The sequence below is a fragment of the Micromys minutus genome (assembly GCF_963924665.1).
Source record: "Micromys minutus genome assembly, chromosome: 1".
NCBI lineage: Eukaryota > Metazoa > Chordata > Mammalia > Rodentia > Muridae > Micromys > Micromys minutus.
The window spans coordinates 44,707,585-44,731,521 of record NC_137969.1 but is presented as its reverse complement, the minus strand read 5'-3'; the positions used below and the strand labels follow the sequence as shown (position 1 = coordinate 44,731,521).

Here is a 23,937-nt window from a genome sequence, read left to right as displayed (position 1 = left end):
TGAGAAGATAGTTTTCAAACAGTATACAAGCTAACCAGGGCATAACATATGGATTTATAAGCCCCTTTTAAGTGAGGATACATAATAGAGTGTTTGCTGTCAAAAATGATGGACTGGGTGTTAGGTATATTTTGCACTTTATAACTTACAAAATGGTAATAATTGTGCTCAATTTACATCTGAGATAAGAGCCTTTTAATTGGACAAAAAGGGGGAAGTGTTGTAAACAGCCCAGGTGCTGTTTGTATTTTGATGCTAATTCTACTTCCCCAAGAGGGGCTGCCTGGGATGAGGGGTGAAGTACTCTGGTGACTTTCTGTGAGCCTTCCCCTAATGAATAAAGATTTCTAGGAACCAATCACTGGGCGAGGAGTAGGAGGGTCTTCCTGGTCTGAGAGGGATGAGTAGAGTCAGGAAAAGGTGACTGGCTTTTAGATGAGGGAGGGGTAGCTTGGAGGACAAAATGTAGCTAACACGAGGCTTCTGGTTTAGGATTTGCCACCAGAGGAGTTATATTTAGAATAGCTTACAAAATTAGGATGCTAGTTGCTGTGCCCAGTGACTCAGTTGGTTGTTGATTCTAAACTAAGATTGTGTGGTGTTTTCCTTCACACAGTGACTCAGCTGAGTTCCAGAGAAAGGTACAGTGTCAGGGCACCCCAGCCAGCCACAGGAATCTGGAAGTGTGGTTGTGGTGCTGGCATGGCAGCAACCTGCCTCAGGAACTTGGTGAGTCAGGTGGAGAGATTTTGGAGGTCCAGGGACAAGAGCCTGCCGAGATGAGCAGCGGTAGTGTAGGTACTGAATTTTATTATTTCACACTACAGTACCCACACTTCTGCATGTTCTTTTCGTGTCTTTAAATTTTTTCATATTCTTTGCATCTGTGGTCTAATCCTCTACTTTATCTTCAGGTCTTGATACTATCTTCTATTTGATTCTGTCTACCTGAGTGTTCTGAAACTGTATCACTGGGTTTTTCAATTCCATCTTAACTTCTCTTTAGTAAGTTTATATCTATTTGTTGAATCTGATTTTAAAATGTTGGCTTTTCTTGGTCATTAAATAATTAAAATTCAGCTGTAGTTCTCTTCACTCCGGTATTTACTACTTTTCATTTTAAGTTAATGGAATCATCTGTTTCCATCTCCTTTACCTTTCTTAAATTCTTTGATTTTGGAGGTCTGTGTTCTGGGCTTCACCTAGGTACTTCTCACAGGAGAAAACTTATATAGAATTGGAGGATCTTGGGCATCAGAATAAACTTACTGTTTTCATGTTTGTGTTTTTATGTTGAGGCCCAGTCATGTGAACTACTTTCTTTATTTCTGTATTCAATATAAGAATTTAGGTGGTTTCAGACTAGACCAGGGTGGGAGAAAGCTGGTCTGGGGTCAGAGTTAGGTTCCTTAAAAAAAAAAAAAAAGAGAGAGAGAATAGGATCTAAAGAGGGACTTTGGCTTCCTTAGAACTTGGGGGATCCTGGGTCCTTGCCATATTTGGTGGATGTGGGGTCCCTGGTTGGGAGAGGTTGAAAGAGAATCCCATATAACTGTAGATAAGGTAGTAGGAACAGCTGAGGAGGGAGAACAGGTAAAACTGGGGGCAACCCAGGTTTGCATATTTGGGGGGGGGAGTGGTGAGGTGACCAGCATGGCAGGTCTAGGTAGAGCCTATGGAGACCACAGAGGAGGTGGGAAAGGAGGGCACAGGTAGCTTATCTGGGGTTGCACCCAGTATGGTGGCCCAAAGCGTCCCTGGAAGAGAGCAGGTCTGTGTGTGGGCCTGAGTTTCGACTATGACTTGTCATATAAGGTCAACTATAAAATTTGCTAATTTTGACACTAGATTTGATTTTTAGGTTTGGAAATGTTTTAGAGTATGGATTTTTGAGTTAGTAATATTTCACCTTTATTGTTAATTTGCTATTGCTGATTTCTGCCTATGGAGTTAATAAGAGACTGTTCTACAGCGCCCCATTTCCATAGCCTTCTTTGTTTTGGTAATGGCAACTCCAACTGATGTTAGGATAAGTTTCTTTGCCTTATATTTTCTGAAAGAGATTGTATATCACTACCACTTTGTTTAGTGTCCCCTGAATGTTAGGCAGAATCTACCAATGATACTATTTGTGTCAGGACATATCTTCTTCAAAAGTTTTAATTTGATGCTAGTTTTGTTTCCAGATAGATCCTTACTTTATAGCTCAAGCTGGTGGTCCTCTTGCCTCAAACCCCTGAGTGCTGGGATTTCAGAGAAACATTAGTCACCTAGCTTGGTGCAAGCGTTATAACCAGTATTTCCTTACTTATGTTTGTTTCAAGTTCAATTTCCTTTTCTTTTCGTTTTTTTCTTTTTCTTTCTTTTTTTTTTTTTTGTGAAAACTCAGTTTATTTATAAGACATTTCTTTTGTTCTATGTTCATTTAATGAAATTTATTTTTAGAATGCAGTATTTCTAAGGCATATCCCATGTATAGTATGCCTCTGGCTTATGGGTTATCTAGCAGTGCAGTTTTAATTCTGTAAGGTTTTTGGGGATATTTGTCTATGTCTCTTATATATTCCCATTTTAATTTCATTACAATCAGGGAACATAATGTATATTTTTCATTTTGTCTTTGACCTTGGATGTGATCTATATTATTGAATGTTCATGTAAATTTAAAAGCAATTCTGTTGGTGGATGGAACAACTTTTTCTTGTGTAAACTCAGAGTTTTAGAAATATTTAAATCATGGTCTATTCTATAAATACACCTGCCACTATTCATATTTTTAGGATTCTCATGTGTTTTAATGTATGCTGTCTGGAATTGTTATGTATGTTCAAGGACAGCCAGCAAGTGTGCTTCTTCTACCTCACCTGTAGCCACACAGTAATGACCATGGTTTTCAGTGGCCATATAGTACCTAGTATTTAGATATGTTATAATTTATTCTGTGATTCCCTAAAGAAAGACTATGGTTGTTTACTTTTATGCAAACAATGTGATGAAAATTTAGATATCATAGAAATAAAATTTAGAGCTATCACACTTTTAGGCTTTTAATGATGTCACTAAACTACCTTCTCACACCGTTACAACACTGGTGTTCAAAGACCAGCCACTAGAACTGCAACACAGACAGATAAATCCAAAGAAGTCACTAAGCATTGATTCTACCTTTCAGGGTAACTGAACAGTCTGATGAAGAAACTTTTGTTTATACAATTCTAGCTTACAAATGTAAGAGAAACAGCAATTAAAATATCACCACTTCACAATCTCTAACAAAATATTATCTAACAAGAAATGACCAATGGTTTCAAAACATGAAGTTAAAAGAAGTTGGCAAGGAACTTTATATGGAGAAATCCATGGGTCAGTCTTAGTTTCAAACACAAAACACCTGTGATAAACATCTGTGGAGAGTAAATTTTTCCTCCTTGCCTTGTGTGCAGTTCATCTGACAAGAAACACACAATGCGTATTAAAAGCTGCAAGGGGGAAAAGGACAAGTAACCCATAAGGCAGGCCTATCAGAATTAAACTTGACTTCTCAACGGAGACTCTAAAACCCAGAATGTCATGGACCGATGTATTGTAGACTAAAAAAGGCCACAGATTCAAGAAAACACAAAATTAATCATCTCACAACAAGCCCAAAAGAAGAGAATCACACAAACATAATCTCACCTCTAACAACAAAAATAACAGTAATCAACAATCATTGGTCTTTACCAATGGACTCAATTCACCAATAAAAAGACACAGGCTAACAGACTGGATAGAGAAACAGCATTTTGCTGCATACAGAAAACATACCTCAGTGAAAAAGACAGACACTACTTCAGACTAAAAAGTTAGAAAAGTTTTCCAAGCAAATGGTCTCAAGAAACAAGTTGGTGTATCAATTTTAATTTTATATGTATATGTACACACACACACACACACACACACACTTTCAAGCAAAAGTTGTCAAAAAAGATGGGAAAGGACACTTCATATTTATCAAAGGAAAAAAAAATCCACTAATATGAACTCTTGGTTCTAAACATCTATGCCATATGCAAGGGAACCCACATTTATAGAAGAAACTTTACTAAATCTCAAAACACATATTGAATCTCACACAATAATAGTGTGAGACTTCCCTGGGGATCCACCATATATGCAGTCACCAAATCCAAGCACTATAGCTGGTCCCAAAAAGTACTTATTGGCAGGAACCAGACAGAGGTGCCCCCTCAGGGACTATGCTAGAGTCATATAGATACATCTGACCATGTTTGCAGCTAACCATCAGTCTGAACTCAGGGATCCCAATAAGGTTGCTAAAGAAAGGACCTAAGGAGCTGAAAGGGGTTGCAACTTCATGGTAAGATAACAGCATTATCAACCAACCAAACCCTCCAAAACTCCCATGGAGTAAAACACCAATCAGTGTGTGTACTTTGAGAGACCTATTGATCCAGTTGTGTATGCAGCTGAAGATAGCAGTGTCTGGCATCAATGTGAGAAGAGGCTTTTGTTCCAGAGAGGGCATGTTTTCCCATTGGAGGGGAATGTCAAGGCAATGGAGGTGAGATGGAGATCAGGAGGGAGTGAACCTTTGTGAAGGCAAATGGAGGGGGAGGGGGGATGGGAGCAGGGCAGGGTAAAGGGATTACATCCCAAATGTAAATACAGAGTATCTAATTTGAAAAAAAAATAGTGTGAGACTTCAACACCCCACTCTCATCAATGGAGAGATCATGGAAACAGAAACTAAACAGAGACACAGTGAAACTAACAAAAGTTATGAATCAAATGGAATTAAGAGATATCTACAGAACATTTCACCCTAATACCAAAGAATATACCTTCTCAGAACCTCATGGTACTTTCTCTCAAATTGACCATATAATCAGTCACAAAACAAGCCTGAGCATATACAGGAAGATTGAAATAATCCCATGCATTCTATCAGATAATCATGGACTAAAGCTGGTCTTCAATAACAACAAATCAACAGAAAGTCCACATACATGTGGAAACTGAGTAATTCTCTACTCAATAATAACTTTTTCAGGGAAGAAAGAAAGAAATGAAAGACATTCTAGAATTTAACAAAAATGAAGGCACAGCATACCCAAACTTATGGGACACATTGAAAGCAGTACAACTTAATAGAATACCTGAAAGTTCTAGAACAGAAAGAAGCAAACACAACCAAGAGGAGTAGATGGCAGGAAATAATAAAATTCAGGGCTGAAATCAACCAATTAGAAACAAAGAGAATGATACAAAGAATCCTCTGAGAGGCTTTTCCAGCAGCGGACTGAGACAGATGCAGATACAGTCAACCATTGGACTGTGCCAATGGACCATATGGAAATTTGCAGCTATCAGGGGTGGATGGAGGTGGGGAGAATCCTAAGAAAGTGCCAGAGACCTGGGATAGAGGAGGCTCCCAGAAGTCAATGTAGGTGACCTTAGCTGTGATGAACAGCAGTGGGGACATGGAACCTGAAGAGGCCACCTGTAGCCAGACAAGACCTCCAATGGAGGGATAAGGACACCAACCCACCCATAAAACTTTCAACTCAAAATTTGTCCTATCTACAAAAACTTCAGGTAGAAAGGAGAAGAGACTGAGGAAATGGTCCAACTTTAGACCCATCTGATGGGCAAACACCAATCCCTGACATTATTAACTTATGCTTGCAGACAGGAGTCTAGCATGGCTGTCCTCTGAGAGGCTCCACCCAGCAGCTGACTGAAACAGATGCAGACACCCGCAGCCAAATGCTGGGCAGAGCTCAGGGACTTTATGGAAGATTTGGTGGAAGGATTGAGGGCCTTGAAGGGCATAGGAACTCCACAGGAAGACCAACAAAGCCAACTAGCCTGGACCCTTGGGGCTCTCTGAGACTGAGCCACGAACCAAGAACACACATGCTCTGGATCAAGGTCCCTGGCACATATGTAGCAGATGTACAGCTCAGTGTCCATGTGGGTCCTCCAAAGCTAGAGCTGGGCCTGACCCTAAAGCTGTTACTTGTCTGTAGAACCCATTCCCTAACTGGGCCCTTTTGTCTGGCATCAGTGGGAGAGGATGTCTAGTCCTGCAGAGACTTGATTGAACAGGGTTGGGGGTACCTGGGGGAGCACCCTCTCAGAAGAGAAGCGTATGAGGGAAGGGGAGACTGGAAAGGGTAGTGATTGGGATGTAAAATGAATAAATAAATTAATGTAAACACATATGCAGGTGCACACACACATACACACACACACACACACACACATGAACAATCAGTAAGTAACAGGTAAGGCCTGTAAAGAAGAGTATTCCATGACACTGACAGGCTATGCTGGCTCCATATGTACAGTATAAACACATAAAGTACACATGATCATACACATGTGTGCCATGTCAGTCCTCTTGTTCAGTTGTTAGTTGCACATGAAAAAAACCCCACAAACTTTTTAGTTTAAACCTTTATGTATTTATATGAAGAAAACTCTCTTTCTTTGGTTGTTTTGGATTTTCTGTAATCTCTCCCCAGAAGTCTAACTTCTTAAGCTGCAATGTAAATAAAGAAGCTAAATTGTCAGAGCTTCTTGAGAGATAAAATCACAGTGACTTCCCTTTCATCATGAACGTTAGTAGGTCAGAGAAAGATTAAGAAAATGTACCAGATTGGGCTGGGAGGAGAAACAAAACTATTCTTATTCTGTTCTCCAACTTCCACTGTCTTTCTTAAATTGTTTTTTTTATTTAAAATGTTAATTACATTCATTGTGTGTGTGTGTGTGTGTGTGTGTGTGTGTGTGTGTGTGTGTGTTTGCCTGTGTGCTTGAGCATCATGCCAGGGTATAGATGGGGAACTTGAGTACTCTGTGGAGTTAGTTCTCTCCTCCCAGTGTGTGGCTGAGGAGCAGAACTCAGGTTGCCATTCTGTGGCCAGAGTCCTTGAATCCCCCACCCCCACACACTCCACCACACTGGTCTTCTCACAATGTTTTGTACAGCTTTAAAAATCGCTTCCTTAGACTTACTCAAAATCTGTAAATACATTTTGGTTGAAATAAATATATGACATACTTTCAGTTTTACTTTTTAAAGAGGGAGCTTATGATTGACTATATTTTTTTGGAAACATGTTTAAAATCGGATAGCTTTAGTCATAACCCAAACTTAGAGAAAGATATCTCCAGAGAATTTCTAGTTCATAGGTAGCACCTATAAAGCACCTATGAGCAGACTGTGAACATAGCCAGGTCTGTCTAATGCACTTACAAGCTCAGTTACAGAAAATGCTGAATATAGTCTACATTTATTCTGGTTTAAGATGCAAAAATGGACTTTGTAGACATATACCATATGCTCTCCTCCCATGCCAAGTTAGCAGGAATTAAGACTGACATGAATAAACAAGGTCACCTTAGGCTGAGCCAAATTAGACAACAGAATAATTGTCAGGTTTTCTGTTGGCATGGACGGTTTGTTTTGAGCCAATCTTCATGAATTATAGGCTGTAATTTTTTTTTCCTGCTAAGTCCATTGGCAGACATTCTGTTGACAATTTCTTTGTTTTGTAAACAGTGAAAATTTCCCTCAGTTATATTGTTTCCAGACACACAGTAGATCCTGAATAAATGAGTATTTTTGTTTGTTCCAAATGTAAGGAAACTCACATAGATAGAAGTTCATAAAAATCAGTAAGGCCAGTGTGGCTGCATTTGCTGACGCAAGTGGAGAAGCTGGCTTGGTCCAACTCTAGCTGAGATAGAACCTGAGCTAAAAGTATTGGTTCCAGCTAGTCCAGGTACTATTGCACACTGCCGATTCTCACCCTCTGAAGCCCCTGAACGTTTGTCCCTTCTGAACTGTCCCTTGAGTTATGTAACTATTTGTTAGTGGCCAAGTCACAATTACAAAAACCCAGTAATTTGAATAACATGTAATCCTTATTCTGATCTTGGCAAGATCAAAAAATAACTGTTTGAATACTACTATTAAAAGTATAAAGGTCTCAGGGTTGCAGAGATGGTTCTATAGTTAAGAGAACGGTCTGCTATTCCAGAGGACCTGGGTTTGAGTCCTAACACCCACATGGCAGTTGACCATCTAAACCTGTCTATTACTCCAGCCTTGGTCATCCAATAATATCTTCTGACCTCTTCGGGCACTGCGGACATAATACACAGACATACATCCAGGCAAAACATTGTACAAATGAAAAAATAAATTAGCTGTTTGGCACACACCTTTAATCCTAGAGGCTGGTGGATCTATGTGAGTTTAGGCACCAGTTTGTCCTACATGGTGAGTTCAGGGGCAGCCAGGGCTACATAAAGAAACCCTGTCTCAATAAAAAAAAAAAAAAGTATAAAAGTCTCACAAAAGTGCTGTCAATTATCATAGTGGCTAATTTAAAAGAAACATCTCTCATCTGGAAGCTTCTCATTCTGTTGTATGGCCGAGGCTTACTTAACAACATTATCCTAGAGATAGCCCATTGAGCGGCTAGTTTTAATTGCCAATTTGGCACACCTGGAATTCCCTAGGGACTGTCTCAAATTATAAATTTACAGGTGAGGCTGGCCTGGGGCATGTCTGTTTTCATTACATTGATTGATGTGGGTGGTGCCATTCCCAGGGTTTAAGTCCAGAACTTTGTGAGTAGACATCATGAGCTGGTCTCTCTCTGCCTTTGACTGGGTGCGAGTAGGTGCTCTGAGTTCTTGCCTTGACTTTTCCACAATGATGGACTGTGATCAGGTACTATAAACCAAAGAAGCCCTCCCTCCCTCCCTTCCTTCTTCCCTCCTTCCCTCCCTCCTTTCCTCCCTCCCTCCCTTCTTCCTCCCTCCCTTCCTTCTTTCCTTCCAGCATTTTATTGATTCTTTGTGAGTTTCCCATCATGCACTCCAATTTCATTCATCTCCACATCCCCTCAGAACCTTCCCTCTGTCCTTGCAACCTCAGCAAAAATAAATCAAAACAAAACCAAAGCAAGCAAGCATCACGTCATGTAAGCTGTAGTGCGCTCCACAGATGTGCCCTTTTGTCCGCACATCTTTATTGCAGATGTTCATTCCGGTGACTGATTAGTCTGGCCTCTGGATTCTGCTACACCAATCTTCACCAGGACCCTTTTCAGACATCCTGTTGTTGTCCTACCTCATGGAGATCCTGCAGCTTTGGATCTGCAGAACCAGCCCTTTCACAAGCTCCAGCAGTTCATAGATGGGGCAGATGTTGGGATGAGCCAATTCAGAGCCCTGAATCTGGGTCTGGGTGGTTTCTATACTGGTCAGCCCACCAGCTTTCCTGTAGCCAAACCACTAGGTCAAGCTCCCTAGCACTGCCCCAGCTAGCTCACCAATGCAGTAGCAGGCAAGAGGCAGGGCCAGCTCTCTGGACTGCTGAAGGTGGCAAGAAGTGGGGAAGGCTTTGCATCCAATTCCTTGCCACCTCACAAAGTGGTGGCCAGCCCTCCCATGCTTACCCCCTTGGGGCCAGCTGCACTGTGCTGCCTAAGCAAGGAGTGCTGCACCCAGGAGCTCTGCTGCTCTCATGACCCTGGGGCCAGTTCTCCCAACTGCCTCAGGTAGTTGTCTGTATTTGTTATCAGTATAACACTGGTCCATGGAGTCAGAGCACATTCCTTCCCTCTGTGTTTCCCAGAATCATTGGGGAGACACTGTTGGAATTCCAAAGCAAACCTCACTGCTGTAATAAATTTGACTATGATAAGTCCTATGTCTCTACAAACTCATTCCTTTACAATTTTCCACTTTATCTTATTTTCTGAATTTTATTGCTATCTGTTAAAAGGCTCTGTTTTCACCTCTAATTTTCTTAATTTGGATCATATTTCTCTTGGCTACTTTAGCTAAAAGTTAATTAAATTCATTTATTTTTTCAAAAAAAATCAACTCTTTGTTCTATTGCTGGATTTGTTTTTGTGTCCATTTCTGTTTAGATCTTATTTCGTTCCATAGACTGACCTGATCTTGTTTTTATTTGGTTCTTTACTTAATGATTTGAGTTTTTTCCTCTTTCGTTTTTCTTTTTTTTTTTTTTTTTTTTTTTTTTTTTTTTTTTTTTTTTTGCTTTTCATGACAGGGTTTCTCTGTGTAGCCCTGAATGTCCTAGAACTCATCTGTAGACCTCAAGCTCGAGATCTGCCTGCCTCTGCTTTCTGAGTTCTGGGACTAACGTCATGCGCCAGCCTCCCGGGGCTCTGATTGTAAATAGGTATAGCTATTCATTTCTCAGGACTCCATTCATTGCATCTAGCGGATTTTGCATATGTTTCACTTCCAGTAGATTTAAGAAACATTCTGGTTTCCTTTTTACCACCAAACCCATCATTTACAGTGTCTCCATGAATCTGTGTGCATGCTCTGTAGTTTTTCTTTTTTATTTCTACTCTACTTCACTGTGGTCATAAAGAATATAAGAAAATGTTATTTTGTTTTGTGTCTTTGGGTTGTTGAGGGAACGTGCATTCTGCATCATTTGGTCTTCCCGCAACATCTAAACCTGCTTTATCTGATGTCATTAGTGAAGATGGGTTTCCTTGTCGTTGGGATGGCCTGTATTTTGATCAGAGTACAGCGCTGACACTGCCCTCTTTTCCTGTGCTGAGTTAACTTATGTTGTGGTATCTAAGCATTTGTTTAATGGAGTTGGGTATACCTATGACGATCTGTTTAGGGTCACAATGTTCTCTTGATGGATCATGCCCTTCATCAGTTTGAAGTGACTTTAGTTATAATATTCTCACTCCTTTTGGTTTGAAGTTTATCTCTTAGTTATTAGAATAGTAACACCTGTGTGCACCCTCATTTCACTTGTCTAGAATTCCTCCCTCCATATTTTCACTCTAAGAGCCTGTCTGCCTCTGGTGACAAAGAACATTTCTTGGAGGCAACAAATAGAAAAAAGCAAAACAACAGAATCCACATACTTTTTCCAGACATGATTTCACTGTGTAGCACTGGCTAGCCAGGAACTTGCTATGTAGACCAGGCTGCCTCAAACTCACAAATATGCCTCCCTTTGCTGGGATCAAAGGTGTGTATTATCATAGCTGGATGATTCTTCTTTTTGGTCCTATCTGATAGATTTTTTAATTGGGAAAGTCTATGCCAGTAATATCCAAAGCGTAAGCACAGTATGAAACTATAATTAGTGCAATTCAAAAAGACCAGCCTTACACTTACTTATGATAGTAAGGGGACACTGGCAATACTATATGAATGTATAGAGGCAACAATAGAGAGGAGGAGAGTGAGGGAACACAGCTATGGATAACACAGAATGAAATAGAGAGGAAATGGAATGCATTCAGATAACCTAAAGCCACTCCAGCTTTTAGCAGGCTGAGGCCCAGAGATCACACAAACCAGGTCTCTAGGGAAGTCTAGCAATTGGGAAATTCAAAAGAAAACTAGAGAGAAAGAAAAAGAAAGGGGTGGGCACTAGGACAGAGCAGGACAGATCTGGCCTGAAATACTGACACTGTGTATTGAGTGGAGGAAGAATAGAGAGCTGGAAGAAATGCTGCGTGCGTGGGCTCTCTGCTGCTTGCTGCTCCTAGCGCTGACAACCAGTTTCTTCCCTGACTCCTGCATGGCAGGAGAACCCTGGGAGGCCTTCTGAAAGGTTGGAGCACAGATGCTGGTCCTATCAATGGGCACTTCATCTTTGGTCTCATCCCAGATGTGGTCCTGTTTTCATGGTGCAGTTGGAAATGTTTTTCTCTCCCTAAGTCTAGTGCATACTCTTCTTTACCTATGGCTCCAAACAGGTTTCCACTCACAGGTCAGCTCATGGGGCTCTGATGTAAAACTTCTTTATGCTCTAGAGGAACTCCACCAGCCAGGCTTTATCATCCAGACCCATCACAATGTAGTTTATGGAACGTCTGGGCCACCTAACTTCAGGGTTCTTTTTTTACAAAATGGTCTTCAGGGGACCTATAGGTGCCCTTAAGAGCAACAGCTTTCGATTCCCAGTACCCACAAGGTGGCTCACAACCTCCTGAAACTCCAGTTCCAACATCCTCCCTCCTCTTCTGGTCTCTGTGGGCACCAAGCACATACATGGTGCACTTACCTACACTAAGGCAAAGCACTCATCTACATCCGATAAATACAAACCTAAACGGCTGTGAACTGGGAATACAGCTCAACTGCTAGCATGCAGGTCAATCCTGGTTGCCTGGGCTCACTTCCGGGCTCTAATTTCAGCCTGTAGGAAGGCTGAGAACAGAAACAATTAGGCATCTTCCCCACCACCCTGTGTCCCTCTGCCACTGTGGTACAGCGCCGTCCCCCACCACAATAACTTTTCTTTAGTGTTAATACTGAGAGTACAGGGTACAATGTCCACTTTCTGGAGGTCTCTCTTATACCTTGACTCTGGTGTCCCTCTAACAGGCAGGGGGACACCCCCTGGTTCCTCTGGACTAGATCTCTGGATTCCCTACTGCATTGTAAAAACTCATATTTTATCTACTAAGTCACTTCTCAGCCACCAAACATCTCCTCCAATATCTCTTATTTAACTCTGCCCAGTTTATTCCCAGGAGCTTTCTGCAGACTCTTGAAGTATATCATATAGCATCTTCTTCCAAGGAATTTCAAAAACGTTTTATATAGTTCTTGAGAGAAAGAGATCCAAACAAAATTTCTAAAACTAACATAACAAAACACTGCATATTAAAATACATTGGATGTTTAAAAAGAATGAATTCAATAATCATTTTATCAATAAAAAGAATAAATGAATTTCTCCTGACTCAAAAATTTTAAATAAGGAGAAAACAGTGTGAAATGAAGCTAAAATAAATAGCAACAAATAAGGAAGGTTAAAGCAGTTAATGGGCATGCCAGCATCAGCAACCTGTCTCCAAATCTAAATATTTTAGGTTTGTGGAACCTGCATTCTTTCACTGCCGCAGCCACTTAACTCTGTGTTGTAGCATAAAAGTTGTCACTACAATGGCCAGATGTGGCTATGGTCTAATAAACTATATTTACAAAGCAAGATAGGGGCTGGCACCTACTACAATCTGCAGGTGTTCTGGGAGTAATCTGGGGAAAGGTGTTTAAAAGATAGCAGAGGTGGATGATTTCCATGTGCAGTAGAAATTGAAAACAAAACTTCACAGACCGGTCCATCCCTGTGGGCCTGGCTCAGTATGGAGAGTATTGGAAATCTTCCTGGTCCCTTTGTAACAGGCATTAAAGAGCAGAGAAAGGAATCCGGTTAAGGGGCAGAGAGCAGCTTTAGCAAATGGAGATTGTTTTTAGTGGTCCTGGACTAGCTGTGGAATGCCATTTCTAAAAGACCCGCTGAAGTGGCGGTCCTGCAGCCTGTGACCTTCTTTGAACTGTAAGATGAGATTCAAGGAAGAGGGCACTGGAGTGAGCACACACTGAATCTGGACCAGAGAACTCTGCCAGCCCTTATGAGAAAGGTCTTTGTGTCTGCACGGATGGAGGTGGCAGCTGGATCTGAGTCAAAAGCTGCAGGGAATCTAAACTAGGGCTCCAGGCAGCTTACCAGAGAGCACAAGGCTTGCACAGTGACCAGCATCTGAGTGAGACTTCATATCTGTAGTACTGCTTATTGGCCAGATCACATGTGTAACCCAGTCTATCAAAGGAAGGCCTGGAAATAGGGACAGGATAGCCCTGGGGACAAATGGAGCACCAAGAGCAAGAGATGGATCTCCCAGACCTTGAGAAGAATCCAGCAAAGTGGCAAACAGACTGACAGGACCGTGTTCAGACAGTACTGGCTCTCCACCCAGCACATCTGCTCCCTGGATTCTCTGTTCATACAGCCTTTCTTTAACACCCATGCCCATTTAACAGGCAGCCCTGTTGCCCTGTTCGCTCCTTCCCTCTTCCTACTTCCCCTCTTTCTCCTCTCCCTCCTCACTTTTCCTTTCCTACCTGTTTCCATTTTTTACCAAAGAACAGTCTGGCCAGGCCTGCGTATCAGTTTTCTAAAGTTTACTGTGTCTTACCTGCTTGGATGGCCATTTGGCATTTTCTGTTGCATAGTCTGTTTGTGCGCTGAACCAATGGAAGGAAGAAGGCCTGGAACTGAGTTTTCTACTTCAGGTGGTAAACTTTCATTCAGCACGTCTCTTCGGTCCAAGGTCCCCAGGAGCTCTGGTTTGTACATAATGGATAAGATGTGAGAGAATGGAAATAGAGTTTCTGCTATCTAGTTTGTGAGTCCACTCCTTTGCATCTGTTGAGCAGCACTTGGTGGCAGTGGGTGAGGACCCCAGTGGACTGTCTCTGTTAAGCGCTGTCACTGCTTAGCTAGGGTTTACATCATGAGTGTTCTCAAGATAAAATTTAAAAATTTGTTTGTACTTTGCCTATTCATATTTATTTGTCAACACTTTAATCACCTACATTTTCTTAATGTTATCCAATTGCCATACTATTTTATTACTTTGGAAGATCATAAGAAATCATTCTATTGTAATATATAGTACATAAAGTTAAATCATTTTAAGGTATTTTATGTGTATGTATGTGTGCTGTTGTGCACCATATGCAGAGAAGGTAAAATGATGTTGAGTTCCCTAGAACTGGAGTTACAGGCAAATGTCAGTCCACTGATACGTGTGCTGTGAACCAAACCTAAGTCCTCTACAAGAGCAAGAACACAGAGTTAAGTGCTAATAAACCTCTCCAAGCCTGCAAGGCATCTTTAAAACAACATTTTATTTAGAAAAGTATTATTTTAAAACTTTAAAGTTGTTTTTAAATGTTAGTGTGTATGCTGAAAATTGTTTAACCACATACATGAAAGTTTATGTCTGGGGTCTCCCCTGTTTTATTCCATGGGTCTACAGGTTTGCCTTTAGTTAAGTTTCACAGTGTGCTGATTACTCTACCATTGAAATCTGAAAGTGTGACATATCTGACGTTGTCCTCAGGTTTTCCCTGACTATTCAGCATCCGTTGCAATTCCATATGAACTTTTTAATAGAGGGTTATCAAGATGGCGTAGTGGGTACATGTTTCTCACACCGAGCCTGAAGACACGAGCCTGATCCCTAGGGGCCAGGAAATGGAGGAAGACGCCTGGGTCCTGCAGGTGTCCTCTGAGTTCCCCATGCACAGAGTGCCACACATGCACAGGTGTAAATGGCCAAGTCCATACAGAAATCAAGGCCAGTCTTTGTTGTCTGTAATGTCATCACTGCCCTTGGATAGAAGTTGCTCTGACTTGTCAGTTGCTTTGTGCACAGTTGCCATTTGTTAATAATTATCTTCTAGTTCATGAATGTGAGATGTCTTTCTGTTTTCATTTTTACTCTTTTCTTTCTTCAGACAATTTATACATGTGTAGGCTGGATTTGAACTACTGGACTCAAGGAATTTTTCCATTTCAGTCTTCTTACTCTTGGAACTACAGGCGTGTGCCGCCACACCTGGCTTTAAATCTCTCACCTCCTTGGTAAGGGCTAGTTTGCTCTTCTGAGACCACTGCAGACAGAGCGGTTTCCATCATGACTGTTTTAGGTCACTCCCTTTGAGCATCTTGACATGTTGACATGTATCCTGACACTTTACTGGATTTGTTTATTCTAACAATTTCCCAATGGATTTTAAAATTTAAGAGTTTTCTTTATATAATATGACCATGTAATTTGTAAAGGCTTTTTTTTTACCTTTAAAACCTTCTTTGTATAGTTAACCTGGCTGGCAAATTCAAGTACCTCATTAGATATAAATAACAGAAATGTAAATAGTGGGCATCTTGTTTTCTTTCTTTGCCCTATAGAAAGAACCTTCTGTACTTCAAAGTTTTATTTACTTATTGTATTGTCAATATTCATGAGCCACTGTGCACACATGGAGGTCAGTTATACCTTTTTACCACATGAGCTCTGGGAACAGAATGAGGCTTGGTGACATACTTTTATACACTGAGCCACCTTGCCAGCTCAGTCTGCAAGTCTTCTATCACTCAATTTGCTGTAAGCTGTAATTTGTCACATGTAGCCTTTCTTATGTTGAGATAATTTCCTTCGTTCTTTGTTGAGTGTTCTCTACCATGAAGAGGTGTTGACTTGCACACGTTACACTAGCACTAGGAAGACAATTTAGCTTTTGTTCCTCATTCAGTCAATGGGACAGACTACCCCGGCTTTTACTTCTTGAACCATTCTAGTTTTCCAGAAGTAAGTCCTATTTGATCTCAGTGTCTAAGTCTTGTTTACTTTGTTCAATCTGGTTTGCTAGTGTTTTGCTCAGGACTTTTCCATCAGTACTAATCAGATTGGTTTTGGTTATATTTTTCCTAGCCTTTGTATGACTTTTAGAACAACATTACCTTTTGTATGTATTAGAACAACATTACCTTTTAAACATAGTTGAGAAAGCTCCTCATTTTTTTGGAAAGAGCTTGAAGAGGATGTTGAGAATTTGTCTTTAATTGTTTGGTGAACTGGGCTTTTCTGTGTTGTGAGGCTCTGGTCACTAATTCAGTTCACTTACTAATTGTATGCCTGTTTCTATTTGTGATCGATCTCAGTAGGTCGGTGTGCACTTACATGATGCTAGATAAGTTCCTTATCTGATGGGTTGGCTGTGATTCCCAGACACACGTCTGATGTTAGCAGGGCTGCTTTTATTGTTGTCCTTGGTCAGATCTGTTAGTTGTTAAAGAGCTGCAGTGTAGATGTCATTAGCTTTGTCTTTTGTCATTTTCTGCTCTCTTGTTGTCTCTTCTGCTTCCTGCTGTTTTAATGTGTTCTTTTAGTGGTTTTCTCAATATAAGGTTTAGACTACTGGTTTGAGATTTTCTTCTTTTGTAATACATATCATAAGGTCACATATTTTCCATTGTCTCAAAGTTTTAAAATTTTGTGATTATTTTTGGCTCATTGTATGTATGTTGCTTTATTTTTTAATATTTATGAATTTTTAAGTTTTACTTTTGCTATTAATTTTTGGCAGTAAAAAATTCTAAGGCTGGGTATGATCTCTGCATTAACAGTCACCTAGAGAAGTCATCTCATCTCTTAGGGCTTGTTTTTCCTCACAATATCAACAAAGTGATAGATTAGTTGAACAGTTGCACAAATCTGTCATATCAACACTGGGAGGCAGAAGCAGGAAGATCCACAGTCCAAAGCTAGCTTGCTCTGCAGAGCAGATTCTTTCTTCATGACAGTAAGTTCCTCAAATTCTGGGTACAAAACTGTATGTCCATTTTAACAGCAGTTTGACTCAAGACAACTCCATGTTGGATCACATTTGTTATTTGACATGATCTTACACATTATTCTTAAATCTTTCTATTCTGTTGGCTCTGTGCCTTCCAAGGAGATACCGCCTAGTCTCCGGTCTCCAGAGGATTTTCAGGGTAAGACACATTTCAAGGTGTGTAATCACATGGAAGAATGAAAATCTTTTATACACTGTCTGTTAAACTGACAGTTCTACCTACCAGAAGCCATTAAAGTATTTACAAAGTAGCAGCTGCTCTTGTTAGAAACACAGGGGAATAAAAATAAACAAGCTGATAAGTGCAAGATAAGCCATGACCAGTTCTGTGCACACACTGAACAATTAGAAAACTCTGATGTTTACACAGCAATCATATTGTAAATTCTCAAGTTAAAAGAAGACAGAGCCAGTAAGAGCTGAACTGTTCACAAGAATTCTTCATACTGATCTTTTAAACAATTTAGGAAATCCCTAAACATAATCTTTTAAGAAGTGTTAGCCTTTTTGGTATGTGTTATTTTTGTACTTAAGACATAGTTGTAGGTGAATGAAGAGATCACTTGGGTCATGAGTTGCTCCAGAACTTCAGCCAGGGCTCTTAGGAAAAATGAAATATAAGTGTTTTATACCTAATCTACTAATTTAATACTTTATATGTGTGGCAAAGATTTGTATTTTAAAGTGTTATAGAATTCAGCATTGATCACTGAAAGTCTCAGAGCACTGAAAAGGACAGTGCGCACACTTACCTCTCAGCACCAACAGGAAGAAGATACGGATCATTAAGTAAAAAATAGATATTTGTCCAGCTCCCGGGATGATATGAGCCTGCTTATTTTACTGAATAACTTATTTTACTGGATAACTTATTTATCGGAAGGATATTATTTGAAAGGAAAGAGATCTTTCAGTAGTTATTTTTAATTATTGTATACTAACAGCATCAAGTATTTTAGAATTCATCTCTTAAAATCTTTAGGGCCTCAGAAATGCGGCTCCTTGCCTTTGCTCCACAGTCATTCCCTTCAGACCGTTAACATGGACAGCGACCCAGCAACAGCTAGCTGGGTCTCTCCTGTTTGGTGCATCTGCTATACAGTAGCCATGTCTGGCTGTGGGTCATTTGATTCTTTTAGGTCCATTTGGATAATGTAGGTGATTCTTCTAAGTCTACTTTGTCACAGACTCTAAAGATGAAGATCTGCCCATGTGGCAGAACTGACTTCCTACTCATTTTCAGAAAACTTCCCTCCATTCAGATCTTACTGGATTCCATGCAGTTGCATATGTACCGTAAGTTTCCAGTGTGTCTTTACTATAAATAGGAGCTTTTAATACAATTAGGTCTCTGGGTCTCTCATTGGTCTGAAACCCTCTTATCAGATATCAAGTCCAGATCTTCTCATCTGTCTAAAACATTCTCTTCTTTATTTTTAGCAATTTCGAATCAATGTCTCTTCCTTCCTCTATGTATTTCCACAAAGCCGACTGCATGCCTTATATCCAAAACACCGTTGGACTTTGCATTGTCACATTTTCTTCTGATGAAAAGGTTTAACTCATTTATTTTATCTTGTTTGTGGTGAATGTATGTGTGTGCAAATGTGTGTACTTCTTTACAATGTATGGAAGCCAGAGTCAATGCCAGTTGTCCTCCTTAATTGCTTTTCTACCTTATCTGTTTTCTAAGACTATTTCTCACTGAATGTGGAGTTCACCTCTTCAGCTAGACAGGCTAGCCAGCAAGCCCCAAGGGCTGTCCTACCTCTGCTGTTCTTCTCGTTAGCACTGGGATTGCACCATGCCTGGATTTTATGTGCACGCAGAGGATCCAAGCTTATCTCCTCATGCTTACATGGTAAGCATTTCCCGGCTGTGACAGCTCCGAGTCCCAGATCATCACTGTTATTTCCTCAGACTTGTCATTTTGATTTATTTATAACCTTTTAGTATACATGGATGGCCTGCTACAGGTTTCCACATGGATCCCACATCTGCAGAAACTCAAGTTTGTTATATGAAATATGGTATTTATATATGACACAAACATATTTTTCATATATTTCTAATATTTAGTACAGAGTAAATGTAAATAATTAATTCAATATTGTTTAAAAAAATTACAATTTTTAAAAAGCTATGCATTTTCAGCATGAATTTTCAGTTTCCTAGTTGCACTCTTCTGTATACAAGTATGTTATATGACTCTGTAAATCTGTAATATTTAAGGAAGTCTATGGGCTTCATTTAATAAGTTAACACATATCTACACCTTTCTGTAATGCCTTAGGTGCCTGTTACTGCTAAGACTGCACTGTGTGCTAGTTTTCTAATGTGATCAATCAGAACTTGAACTAGTTCACAACTATTTTCAGCTTAATGGTTCTTTTTGTCAAAGTTAGTTTTTAAGTAATAATAGACATTTATACTTTCAGCGAGTGCCTGTAAGGCAAGAAGTGCTCTTTTCTTTTTATTCTTATCATGTTAACAGCTTTACTATGATGTGTCTGTCACTGAACCTGGTAAATGAAGCACAAGCCTGGGGCTCTTTTATTCTGTGAAACCAATGAACTGATGGGACACGAATTCTCTCATTATCCCCCTTGGAGGGCCTTGACCACAAACTATTTTCTGTTTCTATAATGTTGGCTATACACAATTTATGAATGAAACCATGCACTGTTTTTGTTACAAGCTTCATTTGTAAACAATTTAAAGCTTAATCCTAGTACTGTAGGCAATTGGGAATGCCACCATGTCTGTCTCTACTCTGCACCATCACCCCACCCTCTAACACCATGACCGGCTTTGCTCTCTGCACCACTGCCTCACCTTCTAATGCCCTGACTGTTTCTGCTCCCTGCACTATAGCTCTGTGGGTGGATGTTAAGGTGATACATGACTGGACAGTAGAGAGATAGGCAGGGAAAGAGGCTGGAGAAGTGGAAGAGGAGGCAGGAGGCAGAGACAGTCAGAGGAGATGGAAGCAGATGTGCATGTTCCTCTCGGCACATCTCTAGCTTGATGAGGTTGTCATGACTATATAAAGGTATCTTTCTATTATTAATTGAACAAGTTTATTTTAAAAAAGCAGAGATAAATGTACATATTTTAAAAGCATTTTTGCATAAAAGTATATGAATACATTTTTATCAGTACTTGATTATTTGAAAGGTTTGATAGTATGCATTAAAATCTTACCAGTTACAATGAGCATAAAGTACATGTAAAACAAGGTGTAACCTGGAAATATTCAAAGTTTTCTTAGGGTGTAAAGATTAAGCATAATGATTTTTTTTTCTTATTTTATTTTTTATTTGGCCTTTACTTTTCTTGAACTTCATATAGTCTGTGAGTTGTTTCTGGGGTGTTCTGCGCTTTCTGGGGTTAGCATCCCACTATCAGTGACTGCATATTATGTCTGTTCTTTTGTGACTGGGTTATCTCACTCAGGATAATATTCCCTAGATGCATCCATTTTCTAAGGAATCTCATAAAGTCATTGTTTCTGATAGCTGAGTAGTACTCCATTGTATAAATATACCACAATTTTTGTATCCATTTATCTACTGAAGGACATCTGGGTTCTTTGCAGCTTCTGGCTATTATAAATAGGGCTGCTATGAACATTGTGGTGCATGTGTCTTTGTTGTGTGTTGGAGCGTATCTGGGGTAAATGCCCAGAAGTGGAATAACTGGGTTTTAAGGTCACACTATGTCCAATTCTCTGAGGAACCACCAGACTGATTTCCAGAGTGGTTGTACCAGTTTTCAACCCCACCAACAGTGGAGAAGTGTTCGTCTTTCTCCACATCCTCGCCAGCATCTGCTGTCATCTGAATTTTTGATCTTAGACATTCTGACTGGTGTGAGGTGGAATCTCAGGGTTGTTTTGATTTGCATTTCCCTGATGACTAAGGGTGTCGAGCACTTCCTTAGATGTTTCTCAGGCATTCCATATTCCTCAAATGAGAACTTTTTGTTTAGCTCTGTATGCCATTTTTAATAGGATTGTTTGATTCTCTGGTGTCTAACTTCTTGAGTTCTTTGTAAACCTTGAATATTAGGCATCTATCAGATGTGGAGTTGGGAAAGATATTTTCCCAATCTGTTGGCTGCCGTTTTGTTTTCTTGATAGTGTCCTTAGCCTAACAGAAACTTTGCAATATCATTAAGTCCCATTTGTCAATCTTTGACCTTAGACCACAAGCCATTGGTGTTCTGTGCAAGAAAATTTCCCCTGTGTCTATGTGTTCTAAGGTTTTCCCTACTTTCTCTTCTAATAGTTTCAGTGTACCTGGTTTAATGTGAAGATCTTTGAACTACATGCACTTGAGCTTTGTACAAGGAGATAAGAAAGGGTCTATTTTCATTCTTCTGCATGCTGAGTGCCAGTTGAACCAACACCATTTGTTGAAGAGGCTGTCCTTTTTCCATTGAATGTTTACAGCTCCTTTGTCAAAAATCAAGTAACCATATATGAATGGGTTTATTTATGGAACTTCTATTCTATTCCAATGATTCACATACCTATCTCTGTACCAATATATGCAGTTTTTAACATAATTGCCTTGTAATATAGCTTGAGGTCAGAGATGGTGATTCCTCCAGATGTTTTCTTGTTTGTTGAGGATGGATTTCATTATTCTAGGTCTTTTGTTATTCCAGATGAAATTGCACATTGCTCTTTTCTTTTTTTTTTTTTTTTTTGTTTTATCTTTGCAGTGTTTCTTTTTTTTAAACGACTCTATTTTGCAAAACAAAGATAAATGTAAAGATTTTAAACATTTTTTGCTTAAAATTATACATTTTGTCAGTACTTTTTTTCAGACATTAAAGTAAATTTTACATAAAACCATGTGAATATGTTTTTTAGTCAGTACTTGATTTTTTTCAAGGGCTTGACAGTATGCATTGAAAACATACTAGTTGCAATAAGCGTAAAGTACATGCAAAACAAAACGCAACATGGAAATAGTCAAAGTCTTCTTGTTTTGTGAATATATGTATATTTTTTGTTTTCTTAATTTCTTGGACTTCATACAGTCTGTGAGTTGTTTCTGGGGGAGTGCAAGCCTCTGGGGTTAACATCCCACTATCAGTGACTGCATATTATGTCTGTTCTTTTGTGACTGGGTTATCTCACTCAGGATGATCTTCTCTAGATGCAGCCATTTTCTTAAGAATTTCATTAAGCCATTGTTTCTGGTGGCTGAGTAGTATTCCATTGTGTATATGTACCACAATTTTTGTATCCATTCGTCTTCTGAAGGACATCTGGGTTCCTTCCAGCTTCTGGCTATTATAAATAGAGCCGCTATGAACATTGTGGTGCATATATCTTTGTTGTGTATTAAAGTGTCTCTGGGGTATATGCCCAGAAGTGGAATAGCTGGGTCTTCAGGTAGTACTATATCCAATTTTCTGAGGTATCGCCAGACAGATTTCCAGAGTGGTTGTATTAGCTTGCAACCCCACCAACAGTGGAGAAGTGTTCCTATTTCTCCGCAGCCTCGCCAGCATCTGCTGTCATCTGAGTTTTGGATCTTGGCCAATCTGACTGGTGTGAGGTGGAATCTTAGGGTTGTTTTGATTTGCATTTCCCTGATGGCTAAGGATGTTGAGCACTTCCTCAGATGTTTTTCGGCCATTCGGTGTTCCTCAACTGAAAATGATTTGTTTAGCTTTGTACCCCATTTTTTAATAGGGTTATTTGATTCTCTGGTGTCTAGCTTTTTGAGTTCCTTGTACACCTTGGATATTAGGCCTCTATCTGATGTGGTGTTGGTAAAGATCTTTTCCCATTCTGTTGGTTGCCGTTTTGTTTTCTTGACAATGTCCTTAGCCTTACAGAAACTTTGCAATCTCATTAAGTCCCATTTGTTAATCTTTGACCTTAGAGCTTGAGCCATTGGTGTTTTGTTCAGGAAATTTTCTCCTGTGCCTATGTGTTCTAAGGTTTTCCCTACTTTCTCATCTAATAGTTCCAGTGTATCTGGTTTAATGTGGAGATCTTTAATCCACTTACACTTGAGCTTTGTACAAGGAGATAAGAACAGGTCTATTTTCATTCTTTTGCATGTTGAGTGCCAGTTGGACCAGCACCATTTGTTGAATAGGCTGTCCTTTTTCCATTGAATGTTTACTGCTCCTTTGTCAAAAATCAGGTGACCATATACATGAGGGTTCATTTCTGGATCGTCTATTATATTCCATTGATTTACTTGCCTATTTCTGTACCAGTACCATGCAGTTTTCAGCACAATTGCCTTGTAATATAGCTTGAGGTCAGGGATAGTGATTCCCGCAGATGTTTTTTTGTTGTTGAGGATGGATTTCGCTATTCTAGGTCTTTTGTTATTCCATATGAAATTGCACATTGATCTTTCCAATTCCATGAAGAACTGGGTTGGAATTTTGATGGGGATTGCATTGAATCTGTAGATTGCTTTTGGTAGGATGGCCATTTTTAAGATGTTGATCTTTCCAATCCATGAGCATGGGAGATCTTTCCATTTTCTGAGATCCTCCTCAATTTCTTTCTTTAGAGTTTTGAAGTTCTTGTCATACAGGTCCTTCACTTCCTTAGTTAGAGTCACACCAAGGTATTTCATAGTTTTTGTAACGATTGTGAAGGGTACCTTTTCCCTAATTTCTTTCTCCACATGTTTGTCCCTTGAGTATAGG

General features: G+C 39.8%; 1 protein-coding gene across 1 annotated transcript in view; it reads right to left on the bottom strand.

The window, feature by feature from the left end:
• Nucleotides 1–23,937, bottom strand: part of WDPCP (WD repeat containing planar cell polarity effector) — a 332,845-nt gene that overhangs the window by 26,049 nt on the left and 282,859 nt on the right. Inside the window, exon 15 of the mRNA XM_080936498.1 lies at nt 14,019–14,166. Within this exon, the coding sequence (XP_080792624.1) occupies nt 14,019–14,166 (148 nt within the window). The remainder of the gene's footprint in view (nt 1–14,018; nt 14,167–23,937) is intronic.